We start from the raw sequence: 17,638 nt of genomic DNA on the forward strand, positions 1-17,638 counted from the left end.
GTATTAAGATAGAGAACTGTCCAGGTGAGCTGGCCCTGAGGGTGTTGAGAGTGGGAAAGCTGGCCCCACCCTCCTCGTCTGCCCACGTGGTGGTGAGGGTGAGACGTCCTTCCCCTCCCCTGGCCCCACCTGTGGCAGGAGAGAGAGCTAACTTACCAGCGGCAGTGCACAGGAAAGAGGGCCCTACACCTCGCCTGGGCAACACTGTCGAGCTGAACCTGGTGGTGTGGATGTGGGTGAGCTGGACCTGAGGGTGTGAAAGCAGAGCCTGCTCTACCCCTGCCTACTGCTGCATAGGGTGAGCTAGCCAGGGTAATGCTGGAGCGCTCACCTTGGTGGGGAGTTGGGGGAGAGCTGGCAGGCTGACCAACCCAGCAACACCCAGGCCCCAAACCAGGGCTATGAGTTGGCCCATCCCAACATCCACCCCATCTACGATCTGCCAGAGCATGTGAAGGGGCTGGTCCTGCAGATCCAAAGCTGCAGGATCTCCACGACACAGGGCAGCAACAGGATATCCAAGAGGAGTCCCAGTGAGGCTTTAGTATTGATATGATAGTGTAGCAGAAGCCAGAGGCCTTGAACCAGACCAGCGACTCTTTGACACCTGCAAGTAAAGATGTAGGAGCTAAAAAAATCTGGCTTATAATAAATGTTTTTATATTCTTCTTAAAGAGAGAAGAAAAAGTACAATGCAATTGTACTTTTAATTAAATATAAATTCACTGATTTCATTAAGAGCGATTTGACAGACTTTACAATGTCAGTATTTATGGCAAACCAAGATTTGCATCTGCACAGGTAAGATTTTTTTTTTTTTAAGTAGTTGAAAAAACTCACTGCCTTCAGAATCACGAAAGAACAAAGACCTCAGGGAGAGGACGAGGCGTGTCTAGTTTGAAGGCACACTGGGTGCCTGAAGGCCATCCAGGCGATGAATAAGAAGGGCTAACAATTTAACCACCAGCCTCGGCACTCATAGAGATGCCCTCAGTGATCACTGCCACCCTGGGGAGCCAGTACTATCAGCTCACCACTATACAAATGGAGAAAAGAAGCAGAAGTGAGGGAGTGTCGCCAACGCCACACAGCTCTCTGGGGAGCAGAGTGCAGTTTAAAGCCAGACAGCCCCGACCTTCAACAGTCTTTGCACATGATGATATCTCTGGGGATACCTGAGCTCGAGACACTAATTAGGGGAAGGGATCACCTGTCTTTAGACAATAATGTGTCTCTGGAACAGACGCACTACCCAGGAAGAACACATATTTACCTCTGGGGAAATGAGCACTCCACAGCCCTGAGAGGATGTTCCTCTCCTTCCCTTAAAGGGAAACGTAGTCTTCCCATGGCTTCTTTCCCAGGCACCCTTTATCCGCTGACATCACTCTCCCCAGGCCACTACACGGCTTACATGCTGCTCCTCACAAAGTCAGAGGGATCCCTGAACAGACTTTCCTACTTCATCCTTGCCCTCTGTTCCCCTATCAGGTTCCAAAAGATGCCCCGAACAGGAAAGTCCATGTGTAGCAAGTGTGACAATCTTCTTTCCTTCCCAATATTATCAGTCCTTATAGGGATTTCCCAAAATATACAGCAGGGGAAAGCTCACATACACTGTAAAATACATAATCTGGATGCAACACAGAGCGTAGTGTCATTACTCAGGGCAGAGTGCACTCGGTGGACAAGATCACATTCAACATGAGAACGTCTGGAGGTAGCATTGCATGCAGGAGCCTCTGCAGCATTCAGACATGGGGAATCGAGGATAAAATCTTGATGAATGACAACATTTGGGGCTGAGGCAGAGTAGAGTACTTGCCTATTACATATAAGGCCCACATATAAAACAAGTACCCCCCCCCCAAAAAAAAAACAAACAAGAAAGACAAACTCAATGCTTCATGGAACAGAAAAAGGAAGAGAGGGCATAAGAATCATCAAAAGAAAGTCTGAAAAGAGAAAAACAAGGAATCTGTGCTCTCATTACAACAAAATATTTCAAGAAAAAATAAGTCACTGTGGCCAATGAAGCAGAAAGGCATGGTTCTTTGTAAGGCTAAGAATGCCTCTGGCAGCTCCACAGCAAAGATGTAACAAAAAATAACTATGTTAAGTTAACTAAGAGAAGTTAAGGAACACGTGAGATCTCAGAAGTGGCTTCTACATTAGAGATGTTTGGGCATAACCCAACACTGCCAGGAAATGGAGAGGAAGAGCAGAAAAGGGAGCAAGAGCTATCACAGAAGGGAGAGGCCAGAAGATTGAGCACAGGGGCATTGACACTCTTCCCTGTGACGGGAGGGGAAAAGACAGTGTTTGGGAACGGAAAGACTCAGAAAGTTATTTCCAATTGTCTATTGTTTTGGTGACGCCAGGGAACAGCTCACTGAAGGAAGACACCCATGTGCCACTGTTACCTTTGTGTCTGACCTTTCCCTTTCTAGAGGTCAGAGGACAGCAGGTCTAGAGGCATGATCCTCAGAGCCAGCTCCAATTCTATGAGAAAAGTTCTGAGCACCTATGACTTCTGCCTCTGAGACAGTAATTAGGCAAGGGGCCTCAATGTCTCACTGAGAGACAGCACAGTTCAAAGCACTGCTGTGCTAGCCAGGAGTGGCACTGGGCATCACAGTTATCCTTACGATGGTTTCAATGTCATCATACACACCTCTACATTTTCCCAGGGATAGTTAAGAATCTAGACCTTGTTTGCTCTCTCCTTCCCTACAGACCGTGTTCTTCTTCCTACGCTACGAAAGAGAATGAGTGCTGCTTCCTCTCACCCTAGTTTCCAGAGAAAAGGCCAACTGTATGCTCAATGCCTTCTGACCTATAGAGATCTTCCATGGAAATCTGCCTTGGCCCCATGACACTGTAGAGGGTTGAGGGCAAGGGCATTTAATTTTCAGCACAGAGCAGGCTCCTGCTATGGTTTGGACAGAATTAACTACCACCCAAGCGCACGTGTGGAAAGCTTGTGGCTTGGTGTGGCAGTGTTTGGAGGTGACACAGAACCTTTAATGGTGGTGAATACGTAGATTGCTGAAGGAGTTACCCCCACAGGGAAGCGCTGTAGTTCCCCTGAGACTTTGGTTAGCTCTTTAGAGAAAGCTGTCATACACGAGAAAGGCATGGCTTCTCCTTGTCTCTCTCACTTCTCCTGCCATGGGGTCTCTCCCATATAGATACAGCCCTGCTACTTTATGCCATCTTCCATGAGGTCCTCACCAGTTGAACAAACGCCGGCATCATGCCTTTGAGCCCAAACTGTAGGCTAAATATAACTCTTTTCTTTATTCATTACTCAGGTTCGGGTGTCTCATGACAGTAAAATGAAACAGAAAGTACAGATATTAAGAGTTAAATGAGCAGGGCGTGGTGGTGCACACCTTAATCCCAGCACTTAGGGAGGCAGAGGCAGGCGGATCTCTGAGAGAGTTAATTGAACTAAGAAACTTGACCACCTATTAGGAAGAGACACGGGACTGAAAGGTATCTGTGAGCCTGACGGCTGTCCATTTCACCACATCACGCTCCACTTGCAGGAGTCTCTGAACCCCTAAAAACTGGCCTGGTTCCTTTCAACCTCTGGTTATTTTCAAATTCTTAATGCTTAAAGTGAAGAAGACCATACTACAACTCTAACACTGTGCCTGTGGCCAACAGATCTCGCCATCCCTCCCCACAGCAAGGAACCCAAGTGCTGCTGAAGCAGCAACATTGCTCACACGCACCAGGGACACTCGTGCAGCCAGAGTCACAAAGGGGCCCTGCTCATCTGCCAGAGATCTCACTACACAGGAGCTTAGCAGTGCTGTGCAGGCTTCTGCCTAATGTGAAAAATCTACACTACAGTCTTACACTTCTCCTGAGCAAGCAAGATGGAGACTCTCCTCCATATATCCACGAGACTTGCTTTCTGCTGCTGTAACAAACCGCTATAGTCTTGATGGCTTAAAACAACAGAAATGTATTCCCTTATCACTCTGGAGGCTGTAAGTCCAAAATGAATTTTACTAGGATAAAATAAAAATGCATGCAGGCTGAACTCCTCCTGGAGGCTCTCTCGGGGGGCAGACACTTCCTTGCCTCCTCCCCAGCTTTTGGAAGCCACCCGCGTTCCCTAGCTCAAGGACCTCTTCTAGTAATGCACCACTCCAACCTCTGTTTCCATTGTAACATCTTCTCCTTGCTCTCCAGCCTTCCTCTCTCACATATGAGGGCACTTGTCATTGAATCACCTTCAGAGAAGATAAGGTCTGTGTAATTTCAGCAAGGCAGCCAGTCTTTCCAGGCAAGGTCTGGCATTCATCAGAAAACTGTGTTTGTCTCTGTTAGAACAATGTATTGCTAATAAAATATGAATGCAATCTGGGGAACCCGCCAAAGCCTCAGTTTACCATTCTGCACATGTTTCCACTTCCACTACAGCGACCTGTGGCCTATACGGGACAGAAGCCAGTGAATCTGACTATGCCTGTATATAACACACAGTAACGCCCACTTGCCTAGCAGAATGCAGTGCAGTTCTTTCTATGATGATCTACCCGACACCCCAATGTTTAACTCGATTCTATGTTTCTCCTGAGAAACAGAACAGACTGTGAAACCAGCCACAAACACACCAAACGCTCAGCATCCTTCACCCTCAGCAGCACCTCGTTCCCTGCTTCTTCTCACCCTAAGGGATCTCGAGGACCATGCTCTGCACTGACTTCACTCCCCAAATACCGGAGAGCCAGCAGACCTGAAAGGGGAGGAAAAGCTCTTCATTTCAACACGGCTGCGCAGGACAGGAAATAAACGGCCAGTCGGGGGCATTTCTAAGATAAGCCTCCAAGCATTCTGCGTAAGGTTCTTATCTATAGGAAGTTAAAATCTTTCTTAGACTAAATCAACAAATATCCTTTCATCCTTCAAAGTCTATCACCTCCAAAGTCTTCCCAGTGTGGCAAACAGCACAGCGACTCTACCCTCTGAGCAGACAGGATGGTAACCCGGGCTAACCTGTGACAGCAGACATCAGAAGGAAAAGGCAGACTGTCTCTACTGTGCTCACTCCCCCAGGCTGAAGAACAGAAACCTCCTGACTTTCCTTCATTACAACCACAGCCACTCTCAAAACTTCACCAGGAGGTGGGAGACACACATGTTCTTTCTTTGCGTTTCCTCTCTTATAAGGCAGTAATGTCCCTTCCAGAGACTCTCCTCCCAACACTGTGAGACGGGGAACAGTAGGACACGGAAATCCCGCCTACAAGACGGTGGCAAAAATGGAAGCCATATAAGCCACCTGTAAAATTCAAAACTGCTTTCATGAAAAGAAGTGGTGAAACCAGCAACCTTATAGGCTTTGTGAGAAGAAAAAGTACAGAGAAATTACCATGGGAAAACGAGAGTGAAATTTCCAAAGTCATTTTCAGTTCCAAAGAAGCTAACTGCCTAAAATCACACCCAGAAAGGTGTGTGTGAGAGAGAGAGAAAGGGGAGAGAGGGACAGTGGGAGAGTGGGAGAGAGAGAGGGAGAGAGAGAGAGAGAGAGAGAGAGAGAGCGCACAGACAATTGTAACATGAAGTCATTGTACTCACTGTCTGATGGCTTCTGTCACAGTATCGCAGCCCAAAATAATCTATCTCCACAAGGTTTATGTGCCGGAAAACATGGTCAAGGACAACGGAACCTTTTGTAGACTTCTGCAAAACAAGTCACAGATTGCTTTTTAACAAGGTGTCGTGTCTTCCTCCATGGGACAAAATCAAATTCTCATCTTTTAGGAGCAGCCCTCACAGGAGCTTAGCACGAGACCACACTATTCTCTCCAGGTTTTGCCTCAGCTACAGAGATAGCTGAGCTATAAATTACAGCATATTAAAGAAATAGTCTTAGAAAAATCACCTTAAACTTTAGGAGTATCAAGTTAATATAAGCCCCTTCCCTTGTGGAATTACAAATTCTCTCCAGGATAAAATGTTTCTTTGTTTTTCAATTTTCTGTGTATAGTGGTTTTTCTGCATGCTTGCCGGTGCTTCCTGTATGTGCCCATTGCCCACAGAGGTAAAGAGGGGGCATCAGATCTCCTCTAATTGGAACTATAGAGAGCTGTAAGCCACTCCCTGAGTTCTGGGAATTAAACCTGTGTCCTCTGGAGAACCCAGTTCACCTGCTCTCCAGTTCCAAAATGCTTCCTTAAATAAAGATAACTCTCTATGTAAATAACATTTAATAAATTCGTTAAGCATCATGGTGGCTACAAGACCATTTAAAAAATGATTTCCATAAGCACCAGTACATAAGCTTACAGGTATATAGAACAGAAAATCTATAAAATTAAAACAATAGCTCAAGATTTTATTTTTTTAAGCCTAAATCCATAGATTAAAGCTGCTAAATACGTGCTGCAAAGCCTTGTGAGGATACTTTACTTGGTCTCTTACACATGAATATAGATAAAAAGAAAACATTTATTGGGGTTGCATTTTAAGTACACACACACACGTACACACACATGTACACACACACATGTGCTACTCTGTCTTCTCCCCCCCCAAAAAAACTCATGCATAGTATAAATAAGGCCCTGGGTTCAGGCTTCTTAATATCTTAGACACAATTATTTGCAAATACAAGAAACGTGTAGGCAGCAAGCAGCATGCCACACTGGTCTTGACACTGATCTATCAGGACAGCCGTGTGCACCATCAGTCTGACCTTCCTCTTCTCTGGCCTCATCATGAGCACTGAACGAAACCCCCATTGCAGTCATTCTTTCCTAGGCTTCTGTTCAATTGCCACGAGCTGCGTGATTGTATCAGGTAATCCTTGTATTCCACAGGGCTTTTAGAAAATAGATGACGATATGAAGTAATAAAATTACACACTTGGAAAAGACAGTCCTTCTTACAAACCCCCAAATCTCTAAATTACACTAAATTGCCCCCTGCAAGCTCAAGGTCCACTAACCTGTTTTCTCAAAGCCAAAAGCCCTTCTATGGTGGACTCACACACTGCTGAGAAGCTTCTGACAGAATAACAATGGCACTTCCAGTAAATGCCTCTTGGTGCTCGTGTCCCTATGTATTTCTCTGCGATAAACATCTGGAAATGCAATCACTCAATGGAAGAATATCATACTTAAAACTATAATTCACTCGGTGAAAATGCATGTGCCCGCATCCTTGCCAAAACTTGCGTTGAGATGGGAGGTATGTGGCAAAGGGGAACTGTTTTATTTATATTTCCTTGACTCTACTAAAAACAAGTTGTCCTTGCTCATGGGCTTACCAGTCCACTGCATTCCCTAGCACAGGGGCTGGGGAGTCCATAACTCGGTTTACGAGCTGACCCTCTGATACCGTAATACATGTACAATTTTATCTAGTGTATTAACTCTTCACTCCATCTGGAAATTATTCTTTGTGCTTGGAACAAACTTTGCTTCCAAATGGGAAAAAAAACTGTGCCATTGTTTACTCAAAATGCACGATTTCTTTTAGAAAATGCCTCCATTAGAACAGACTGTAGGCAAGCCTATAACACGGTTTCTTAAATAGTGACTTATGGGGGAGGGCCCATTTCTCGTAGTCCTGAGTTCTATTTAAGGGCGGGGGGGAAGGCATATCAATCCACACATCTTCGAACACCTGACTTTTGACAAAGAAGCAAAAAATATCAAATGGAAAAAAAAATAAGAAAAAAAAAGGCTGCACCAGTAAGCAACACCCTTCTTGCTTCTAGGTTCCTGCCCTGTTTGAGCACCTGTCCTGACTTCCTTCATGGATGGACTACATATGATGGAAGCATAAGACAAATAAACCCATCCTTCCCAGCTCGTTTTGGGTCATGGTGTTCATCATAACAATAGTAACACGAACTAAGACATGTTTATACATATAATCTTCCAAAACTTTACCTATGTTTTGTGGCAAAATTATAGAATTCTCTTCCCAAGAAAAGATATCCTGTCATCCCCTCCAGAACCTCTCAACATAATGTCACAACCCTGTCACTGTGTGTTAGATGGAACAGGGACCATGAGACAAAGAAACCACCACTGGTGAGTTGGTGTACACAAACACAGTTACTCCAGCAGAAGAGAAAGCAGTTACTCCAGCAGAAGAGAAAGACACGTGCTTAAGGACTCCAAGTGTCCTTGTCACTTGTGTCGGGTAAAAAGTCCAAGCTCATTTCCAAGTTTCGAACACCCACCAATTCTTTTTTTTTTTTCTTTTTTCTTTTGATTTATTTATTTATTAAAGATTTCTGCCTCTTCCCCGCCACCACCTTCCATTTCCCTCCCCCTCCCCTGATCAAGTCCCCCTCCCTCATCAGCTCGAAGAGCAATCAGGGTTCCCTGACCTGTGGGAAGTCCAAGGACCACCCACCTCCATCTAGGTCTAGTAAGGTGAGCATCAAAAAAAACCACCAATCCCTGAGCTCAAAATGCCACCAATGCCTGAGCTTGTCCCAAGCAGAAGACTTGAAATCCCACCAATCCCAATCCTGGACATCTTCACCCTGGAAAACTCTGCCTCCAGGAAACCCTGCATAAGCCTGTCCCCTGCTCAGTTCCCTGCTGCTTCTCACCCAAGCAGAGGCAGTCACCCACTCGTGTCTTTCCCAATGAATCTCTTGTGTGAGGTTTGTTGTACGGTGTGACTTTGTGGTATCCTAGACCTCTCCCCTCAGAGCTGTAGCGGCTGCACTGGGGAAACCTTTCCTGTCGGCGCTGTAGCACAACTTGAAAGACAGAGAGGATGGTCTAAGAAGCTGTGTGTGGCTGGACCATAGGAAACGTGGGCGTGTCTGTGAATGTGAAGTCAGGAAGGTTAAACTGAAGAGCAAAGCCTTATACGTTCAGGACTTGGGTCTTTCACTGAGTGAAGGAGAGAAAGCTGTGCACCAGCAGCCTCCTCCCCACCCCACCCCATTTCCTGACTGTCTTCATTTGTCTTCTATTTCTGTAATTAAACACTGACCACAAGCAACTTGGAGAGGAGAGGCTCTAGCAGGCTTGCACATTCTGATCACACTCCATCACTGAGGGAAGCCAAGGCAGGAACTAAAACCAAGACGACAGAGAAAAGCTGCTTACTGACTTGCTCACGGCCTGCTGAGTGATTTCTTATACACCCCATGGCCTCCTGCCCAAGGTCAGCACCACCACAGTTGGCTGGGCCTTCCGCATCAACCATCAACCAAGAAAGTGTCCCCAAAGACTTGTACAAAGGCCAAACTGATGGGTTCCCTCTTCCCGAGGACAAAACTAGACCAGCGCACTGACTAAGGAAGTGATAACTTTTACCCTGATAATTAGAAAAGTAATACACTCCGTAAGCGCCCTCAGGAGCTGAAGCAGCCTCTAGCTGACAGCCAATAAGGAAAGAACTACCCCATAGTCGCAAACTGAGCTTCTGCTAGTAGCCAGACTCAAAAGAGACTCTTGTGCAGAGTTCTCAGCTAAGAGGCCAGCAGACAGATACTGTGTCTGGTGATCCTGGACTCTGAGGACAGCACCGGGAGGCAGTAAAGGGTTCACACTCAAGCCACCATACCTGTAGCAATCTGTTGTGCTGAAACAGAAAGCTCGCAAGGCTTATTCTTGGGTCGTTACAATGATATGGCTGTTATCATTCTGATTGGCTACAGCTTGGTTAATGTCCTAAGGAACAGCTCATATGATGACATTAGTTTTACCCACAGCCATCCTGTTCAACTCTTATTAAACAAATGTGGCAGTCTTGTCTTTTGAGATCACCATATTTTCTACTAATAAATGCTAAGAATTCTGTTCTTGAACAGGAGTGGTGATGCACACCCTACGCAGAGACAGGCTACTCTCTGGATTCAAGAGCAGTCTGCTCTACATGGAGAGTTTCAAGCCAGCCATGAAGTCACAGTGAAACCCTGTTCCAAATTTAAAATAAAAGAATTCTTGTTCTTCCTTCATAAAACACCTCTGATTAATTACCTCTCTTTTCTTATTACATTGACAAGGACCTCAGTTACTGGCTTCTGTGAGAACACGGCATGCTCTACGTCCTTCTCTTTCTGGTACATTGGAACTGCTTCTAAAATCTCACTACTAAACATGATGGATGTCACACAGCCTTGAAAGGTACCCTCTTTCAAGGAGAAGGTCTCTTTGTCTGCTTTCTCTGCCTTTTTGTTTTGAGTTTTCATTTCTAATCAAGAAGTGCTAACCCATCAAGTTCTCCTTAGAAAGCAGAGACGGCTGTATGACTCTTGGTCTTCCATCTGACTTACATGTTCTTAATGAAGACGTTTTCATTTTAGTTTTCTGTCCTGGGTATATAATATGCACACCTTCCCTACCTGGAGAGAAGTTCCCACTGTGTGTTGGTGGGGGTTGGAACCAGAACCCCCCCCCCCAGTAACTGAAGCCGGGCCATAGACACATGGCCTAGTTTTCACTCAAGGACTCTGACCTCAAAACAAGAGATGCAGACACAGCGAAGACCTAGAATGATTCGGTCAGACATGTCCAATAGTGGAGGCATCTAGTCGTGGACCCAGCTGCAACAAGACGGAATGATTGTTGACTCCTAAGGCAGGTTTTCCATTATTCCATCCCAGTCAGGGATGGCCAAACAGTGCAGCACCTGCCTTCCCTTGCCCTATGGAAGCAGGGATGCTTGGCCTAACAGCCAAGATAGTGTTCCAAATAAAATCCAAGTGAGAGTATAAAAAAATGTCATCACAAACACGACTTATTCTAGCAATCTTAAGCATACCCATGGGATTTTTAAAGCTAATTCTGGTCTATGTCACTATGAAAAAAATTGAAAAGTTACCAAATATGTCATAGGCTCCACAGACATCAACCTGATGGGAACCCAGGCTTTACCTGGCCTCATACATCCATGGCAACGAAGCCTGAACTACTACTTGATCCATCACTGCCTCAGCCCATGACTCGGGCAATAATTCTTACCTTCTATTGCTTCCTGGTGTTTTTCAGGAATTACAAAGAAATAAACTCTGGCCAAGTGAAAAATCGTATTCCCTTACCACCCCAAGAGCTATGGAATATGTCTAAACAGCTTTCCTGTTACTTCAAAACGCTTACAGCAAGCTAGAGTGTGAGGCTAATCTCCCATCCGTATCTCTCCTTTGGGTCTTTTATTCTGTACAGACATAGAGAACAGGATGCATAAATGGAGCTCCTGACATCCTATCCCCAAACAAGCCAACAAGAAGCAATTCATGAACAAAAATGGAAAGAATTATGCAGGAAATACTGGAGACTTTTTAAAAAATATATAAGTCAAGCTTTCTCTATGAACACTACTTTAATATTCCCACATCCACTAGGAATGCTAGGCACTCTTTCATATGCATAATCTACTTATAGGGCATGAAACGGCCTAACGTGCTTAGTCATGAAGAGCATACGCAAAAGCATACTTAGACAACTGCCTCAAAGCTTGATGTGGTGGCTCGAGCCTGCAGTCATAGCCCTTGGGAGGCTTACAGAGGTAGATTGCCATGAGTCTGAGGGCAGCCTAGGACACAAAAGGAGACCCTGCTCCCCAAAAAAGGAAGAGATCCAGGGAGCCACCTCAATGCGGAAGTTATGAGACTTTCTTACATATGAGGAAGTCATTCGTCTTTAAAAACCATCATTCCCGAAGAGCCAGAACACAGTCCGCCAAGCCTTCTGACAGCTTTGTGTTCCCACAGAACCTGCTTCTGAAGATATGCAGGATTATTTTTCTTCCTTCAGAGACGGAAAACCCTCCACAGAGAAGCCACAAGGAGAGCATCCCGTGTTAGGCAATGAATGTAGTCCTGACCTAAGCAGGAACAGGACCACTCCCAATTCCCTCTGTAGCAGCAGGGGTGTGTCTACACATGCCCCGAGCCCTGAGTGCAAAGCCCAGTCAGCGCCAGAATCTGGGGTTCCATTCTCCCTTCTTGTGTGTCCTAAGAAACCATCTTCCAGTAAGGATTCTGGGGTACAGCTCCGTGACAGCAAGCCTGCCTAGGATTCTCCACCTGCCTGCTCCCCCATGTCTGGCTCCCTCAGTCTTGCATAGCCCAGGCTACCCTTTAACTTGATATGTTAGCTGAAAATGACTTTAAATTCTGGTCCCCCACAAAAGCCCCCCATCCCATGCACTGCTAGGATTACAGGCCTGTGCTACCACACCCTGGATGCTTCGTGTGGTACTGTGGCTCAAACCTAAAAAACAAGCACCCTACCAACTGAGCTTACACCCTGGTCCCAAATTATCACTCCCTGGGAGATGGGGGAAAGGAAACTAGTGGTAGGGACCAGAAGAGAGGCAGATGTGGGGTACAAAGAGCTGTAGTAAGGGAAGTCCGTGTCTGTTATCAAGACATTAAAGATAAGGGGTGACAAAAAAATCTTAACGAAACCTGTGAAGGAAGACAAGGAGAGACCCGGTTCTCATGTATTACACGTGTAAAATATTTTTAAAATCCACAGGTCCAGCAGTAGAGGTGAGGCATCACCTTGTCTGTCCAGTGAGGCTACACTGTTGTGCATTTGGCATCTGCTGCAGCGGATGCGAAGAAACCGTGCAGGGAGCTGGGCAGTGGTGGTACATACTGTAATCCCAGCACTCGGGAGGCAGAGGCAGGTGGATCTCTGTGAGTTCAAAGCCAGCCTGGTCTACAGAGCAAGGGCCAGGACTGGCTGCAAAGCTACAGAGAAACAAAAGCAAACAACAAACTAAACAAAAGAAAGAAAGAAAGACGCGGCAGTAAATGGGGACAGGACAGGAACACGGCAGTAAGCTGTGAACTGGCACTTCATTCGCATTTAAAGTTTCTTCAGGATGTCTTAATCTGATTTCCTCTTTAGCCCTTCCTTGCAGCAGTCAGACATATCACAGGCCAGGAGACTCCACTGCAGAGGCCCAGTTCCTCCAGCCCTCAAGACAAGCCCTTCGGCCCTAAACCAGACGGCTACCTTCATTTGAAACTGAAGAAAAGCTTGATTCTTTTCTTCTTTTTAGCAAAGGAAAAGGCCTGGGTGTGACTGCAGTTAGCATCACTGCAGTTTTCCTGTCTATTTCTAAGAGAGATCCAGAAGCCACTGAAGATGTAATTATAACCTCGGCACTTAGCAACATGCCTAAGGAGTTTCTAAATAGATAAACAAAATTCTGCCTCTAATAATTGGCCCCCACCAGCAAGACTCTCACAGCAGTGCTGAGTAAGAACTCCACTGTCAGAAAAGGTGTTCTTCACACCTTGGGGGGCCCTTGTGTTCTGGATGATGGCCATGCTCCCCTCCTTCTCTGGAGGATGCGTCTGTCATTTGTCTTTGGAGGTCTCAGCTTTGATGACTCTCTATCCATAGGACTTACAAAGTTTCTTGATTTTGCCTGTCTCTAAATTTACTTGATCTTTATTAAGTTCTCTTAACTTAATACTTAAAGTAATAACTTTATTACTTCTCTTTCCTATTAAAGTGGAGATGTTCTACACCTGACCTTTATCCAAAAAGCTGAGAAGCATTAAAGTTTAGATGGTTTGGAAGCAGGTAGTGCTGGCTACTATATTCCACTTCCTTTGTGAATAATCTTATAATCCCGAAATGCCTTAAAAGTTCACTGAATGAATACTAAGAGCCGATGCACAATTGCAAAACAGAACTATAATAAAAACATCAGACTTTTCCTCTCATATCCTATGAGGCTTCCATTTTCCCTGGCCAGTCAGACTTAGGCAATGAAGAGGAAATGTGTGGATTCACCTGCCACCCTACTACCTCAGAGAAGCAAAATCGATTCACTTCACTTTTATTAAAAATTTCCCTTTGTTTCAGTGATACATAATTCTAAGAGACTTGATCTATTCTAAAGGTACAATAAGAAATCGGTATCTTATGCTTGAAATTCCTAAGATTCTAAGAAACACAGTCCTGAAATTAAGTTATATATAATACATAGAGATGTATAATGTTTTCCATGCAATAAAACACCTCTGACAAGAATCCCATCATTTTAAAAAACAAAGAAGACTAGTCCTAAGACAGTTAAGCAAACAGGGAAAAGCCGTAAGTGTTACAGGACACTCGTCTGCTTTTAGCGAAGAAACTCCCAGTGGCAGTGCTGGACTGTGAACTGTGTCTTCTAACTCGGCCAACAGACACAGGTCGTTCCCATACCAGCAACTTTGCAGAAACGACAGTTTCTAGTAGAGACTTGGATATTATCTTAGAGAACAGCTCCCAAGGAGGACAAGCGGTTTGGAAATACCACCAATGGGCCTTTGAACCAGAACAAAGGATCCTTCAAATGAGTAATAACACCTTCGCAGATTAATGTGACATTACAAACCAGAAAGGCAGGTTTGGGCCAGCCACACAGAATGATATCTGCACTCAGGACAGCCTGCTCCTGAGCCAAGGGAAAATGAGCCTTGCAAAGGTCCCCACCACTGGGCCTGTGAGAACCTACTCTGTCTTATTTACTATTTTGAACGGAAGGATTTCCATGGAAAACACAAATCATATTAAATATTTTAGCACAGGTCCAGTAGAGTACAGTAAGTAGGGACCTGGAGGGACCACTTCTCAGGAATCTCTTGTCAGGCAAGCAAGCAAGGCAAAGCAGCCCTGGATGGCTTTTAACTTTCATTTACTAGGAAAACCCCTTTATTGTGGGGATAATGATTTGTTTTTCAAGTTGCTGTATTTTCCATATACAATTTATGTATCCTGATAAACTTGGAATGAACTTTTCTCAACCTTTAAGGCTCCAACTACTTACTGGTCTGCACCAATCTCCACACTTAGCAGCATCCAACAGCAACCACTTGCTCATGCCTTAAATTTGGCCAGGGCTCAGGACAGCTGGTGTTTGTTCATCTGTGTTGAAGCCTCCAGGGTGACGTCACTCACGTGTTGACAAGTCACCTGGAGTGGGTGGGGCTGGCTCATCCCCTCCCCCACCTTGTAAGTCTACAGCAAGAGACTTCATTCTAAGGTAAGTCGGGGCTCAGAGCACATAGACCAAAGCTGGACAGTACCAGTCTTGATGCGCTCTGTTGATTAAAACAAACCATAAGGTCAGGCCAGAGGGAAAAGAGCAAACATAGATTCCTTCCCTCGACAGGAGGCGTGGCGTGGACCTATACTGCGTGCAGGGAGAAAGCAGCAGTTGGCATTTTTGTAGACAGCAGACTTGTTTGCCTCCCAGCCAGGTTCTGTTCTTTACAATGTTTTCCCCACCTAGCTCATTCTTTCTCTCATATTTCAAATTACAATAAAACAAAAAAGAGTAAATTATTCTAGCCGTCTAGTTTTAAGAAAGTATGTTAAAATGCTTTCAGATACCTTCAGCTTCACGAGAGCTCTGTGAAGCGGGCATTTTATTCCTATTTTACAGGTAGCATACTTAGTGCCACATAGAAAGGCGTGGGACGGGATTTCTACCTAAACGTATTTGGCTTAAAGCCACAACTCATTCCATGACAGCAGTTATTCTCAAGGCGTGGGGGACATTAGGAACCTTCTGTGGGCCCTGAAATCAACAGCACTCCTGTGTGGGTCACACCTGTAACCCAGCACTCGGGAGGCAGAGGCCAAGTGTTGCAAGTTCAGGACCAACTGAGCTCCAGAGTGAGATCTTATCTCAGACAAACAGCAGAACGGCCCTTATGATATCATTAGTTTGATAGTTATCACTTCACACTCCTTTTAGAAGCACTGATATGGTTCCTGACGGCACCACAGAGAACATCAGACAGTAAGAGACTCCAGGTATCTGCTATTAAGTCACATGGTAAAAAAAATCTGTAAAAGTACAAAGTGAACATTTTACTTCACTGTGCAAAAAGAACTATGAAATTGTTTGTGAAAATAATGTTGTTAATATGAAAGTTTTATAATCATATTTATAATTGTATTGTTGTTTTGAAACAGAGTCTCATGCAGCATAGGCTAGCCATGACCTTGCTAAACAGTAGAGGATGACCCTGAACTCCTGAGTCTTCTGCCTGTTTCCAAATGCCGGAATGAAAGGCGTACATCAACATGACCTGTTTACTTTCAAGTGCTGGGATGACAGGCATATGCCAACATGTCCTGTTGCCTTATGACTTAAGGAGTTGTGTTTTTTTACTATTAAGTTTGCGGCTATTATATGTGAAATTTTTTTTTGAGACAGGGTTTCTCTGTAGCTTTGGAGTCTGTCCTGGAACTAGCTCTTGTAGACCAGGCTGGCCTAGAACTCACAGAGATTCGCCTACCTCTGCCTCCCGAGTATTGGGATTAAAGGCATGTGCCACCACTGCCCGGCTGTGAAATGGTTTTTATTGTGACATTTTCATACATAAAACCATTGTGTTTTGTCTGTACACACTCCCCCCAATGCCCTCCCGCAACCTCTCCCCCTCTAGTCCTCCTCTTCTTCCTCAAAATGGCCCTCCAATCTTCCCAATCTCACACACACACACACACACACACACACACAATATACATACAAACACATGTATGTTCCATTGCTCCCTCTTGAACTAGTCTAATTTCTCAGTTTTAATTTACAACAATAGTATATGTACATAGTGATAATCTATATAAGCAAAATTTCTCAGTCATTTTAAATAGCGTAAGAACTCCAAACTAAGCAGCTTGGGAATCTCCCCTGTTATTCTAAAGACAAAATTATATTCTTGGTGATATGTCTATATATAAATAAAACATATATATATATATATGTATGTATTTTTAATAGGAAATGCTCTTTATTGTTTTATTTCTGTGGACCAGCCCTTCTTTGTTTTGCACATGAGGAAACTGGACCCAAGGGTGAGCTGCCCACAGGCCACATACAGGACAACTAGCTACCAGTCTAAGAACAGTGTCAATGCAGCGTGACGGTCACTAAAGCGAGTGTTGTCCTCCCCCAACGTCTGAATGATCGTGTCACCACAGGAGCCTGTACAACGCACGTCACTAGTGAGGTGAAGCCCAGAGAAACAGAGAGGAGCCATGCACGAGGCTGCTTAGGGACTCGCTGACAGGCGGCACCACGCTCCAACACTAGAAATCCTAACTTCACAAGGAGGCCATTTCCAAGACCAATTTAAAAAGACACACTCCAGTTTCATGGGTTTTGCGTTAAATAATTATCAGTGTCTGAAACCTAAGGTGAACTTCCATTCACAAGGGCCATCCTCAAAAATGTGTCAAGTTCATGAAGTCCAGGATCTTTCTAAATTTGTTATAGTGTCCTAGATTGGGTTTCAGAATGAGAAAGGCTATTAGAAGGAGGTGCTGCTGGAATCCGTAAGTAGTCGTAGTTTAACTACTAAAATTGCATCTGTTAATGTCCTTATTATGACAATACAGTTGAACTCCATAAGAGCAACATGAAGGGAGGGTGACATGGTATTCAGTGCTTTAATTCTCATAACTCTACTACAAACCTAATTTTATGGTATCCCAAAGAGGATTTAGAAATTGGCCTTTAAATTAAAAAGCTTTTGAACACTAAGAGATACAGAATGTTTCCAAGACTTTATGTGCCCACTGCACTCTTTACAGGCTGGAAACAGCGAAAACAAAGAGAGTGTCATAACATGGCCTTTTAAGCTGGTCTTTGTTTATTCGAGACAGGGTCTCTCTGTGACATGGGA

At 44.7% G+C, this 17,638-nt stretch overlaps 1 protein-coding gene across 2 annotated transcripts in view; it reads right to left on the reverse strand.

The window, feature by feature from the left end:
- The window catches only part of LOC121443022 (band 4.1-like protein 4A), a 188,743-nt gene that overhangs the window by 101,882 nt on the left and 69,223 nt on the right, over nt 1–17,638 (reverse strand). For both annotated transcript variants that reach the window (XM_041644706.1, XM_041644705.1), the window contains exon 3: nt 5,596–5,700. In XM_041644706.1, the coding sequence (XP_041500640.1) occupies nt 5,596–5,700 (105 nt within the window). The remainder of the gene's footprint in view (nt 1–5,595; nt 5,701–17,638) is intronic.

This window comes from Microtus oregoni, unplaced genomic scaffold (assembly GCF_018167655.1).
Source record: "Microtus oregoni isolate MIOR12 unplaced genomic scaffold, Mior012 000098F_ref0000018, whole genome shotgun sequence".
NCBI classification, from domain to species: Eukaryota; Metazoa; Chordata; class Mammalia; order Rodentia; family Cricetidae; genus Microtus; species Microtus oregoni.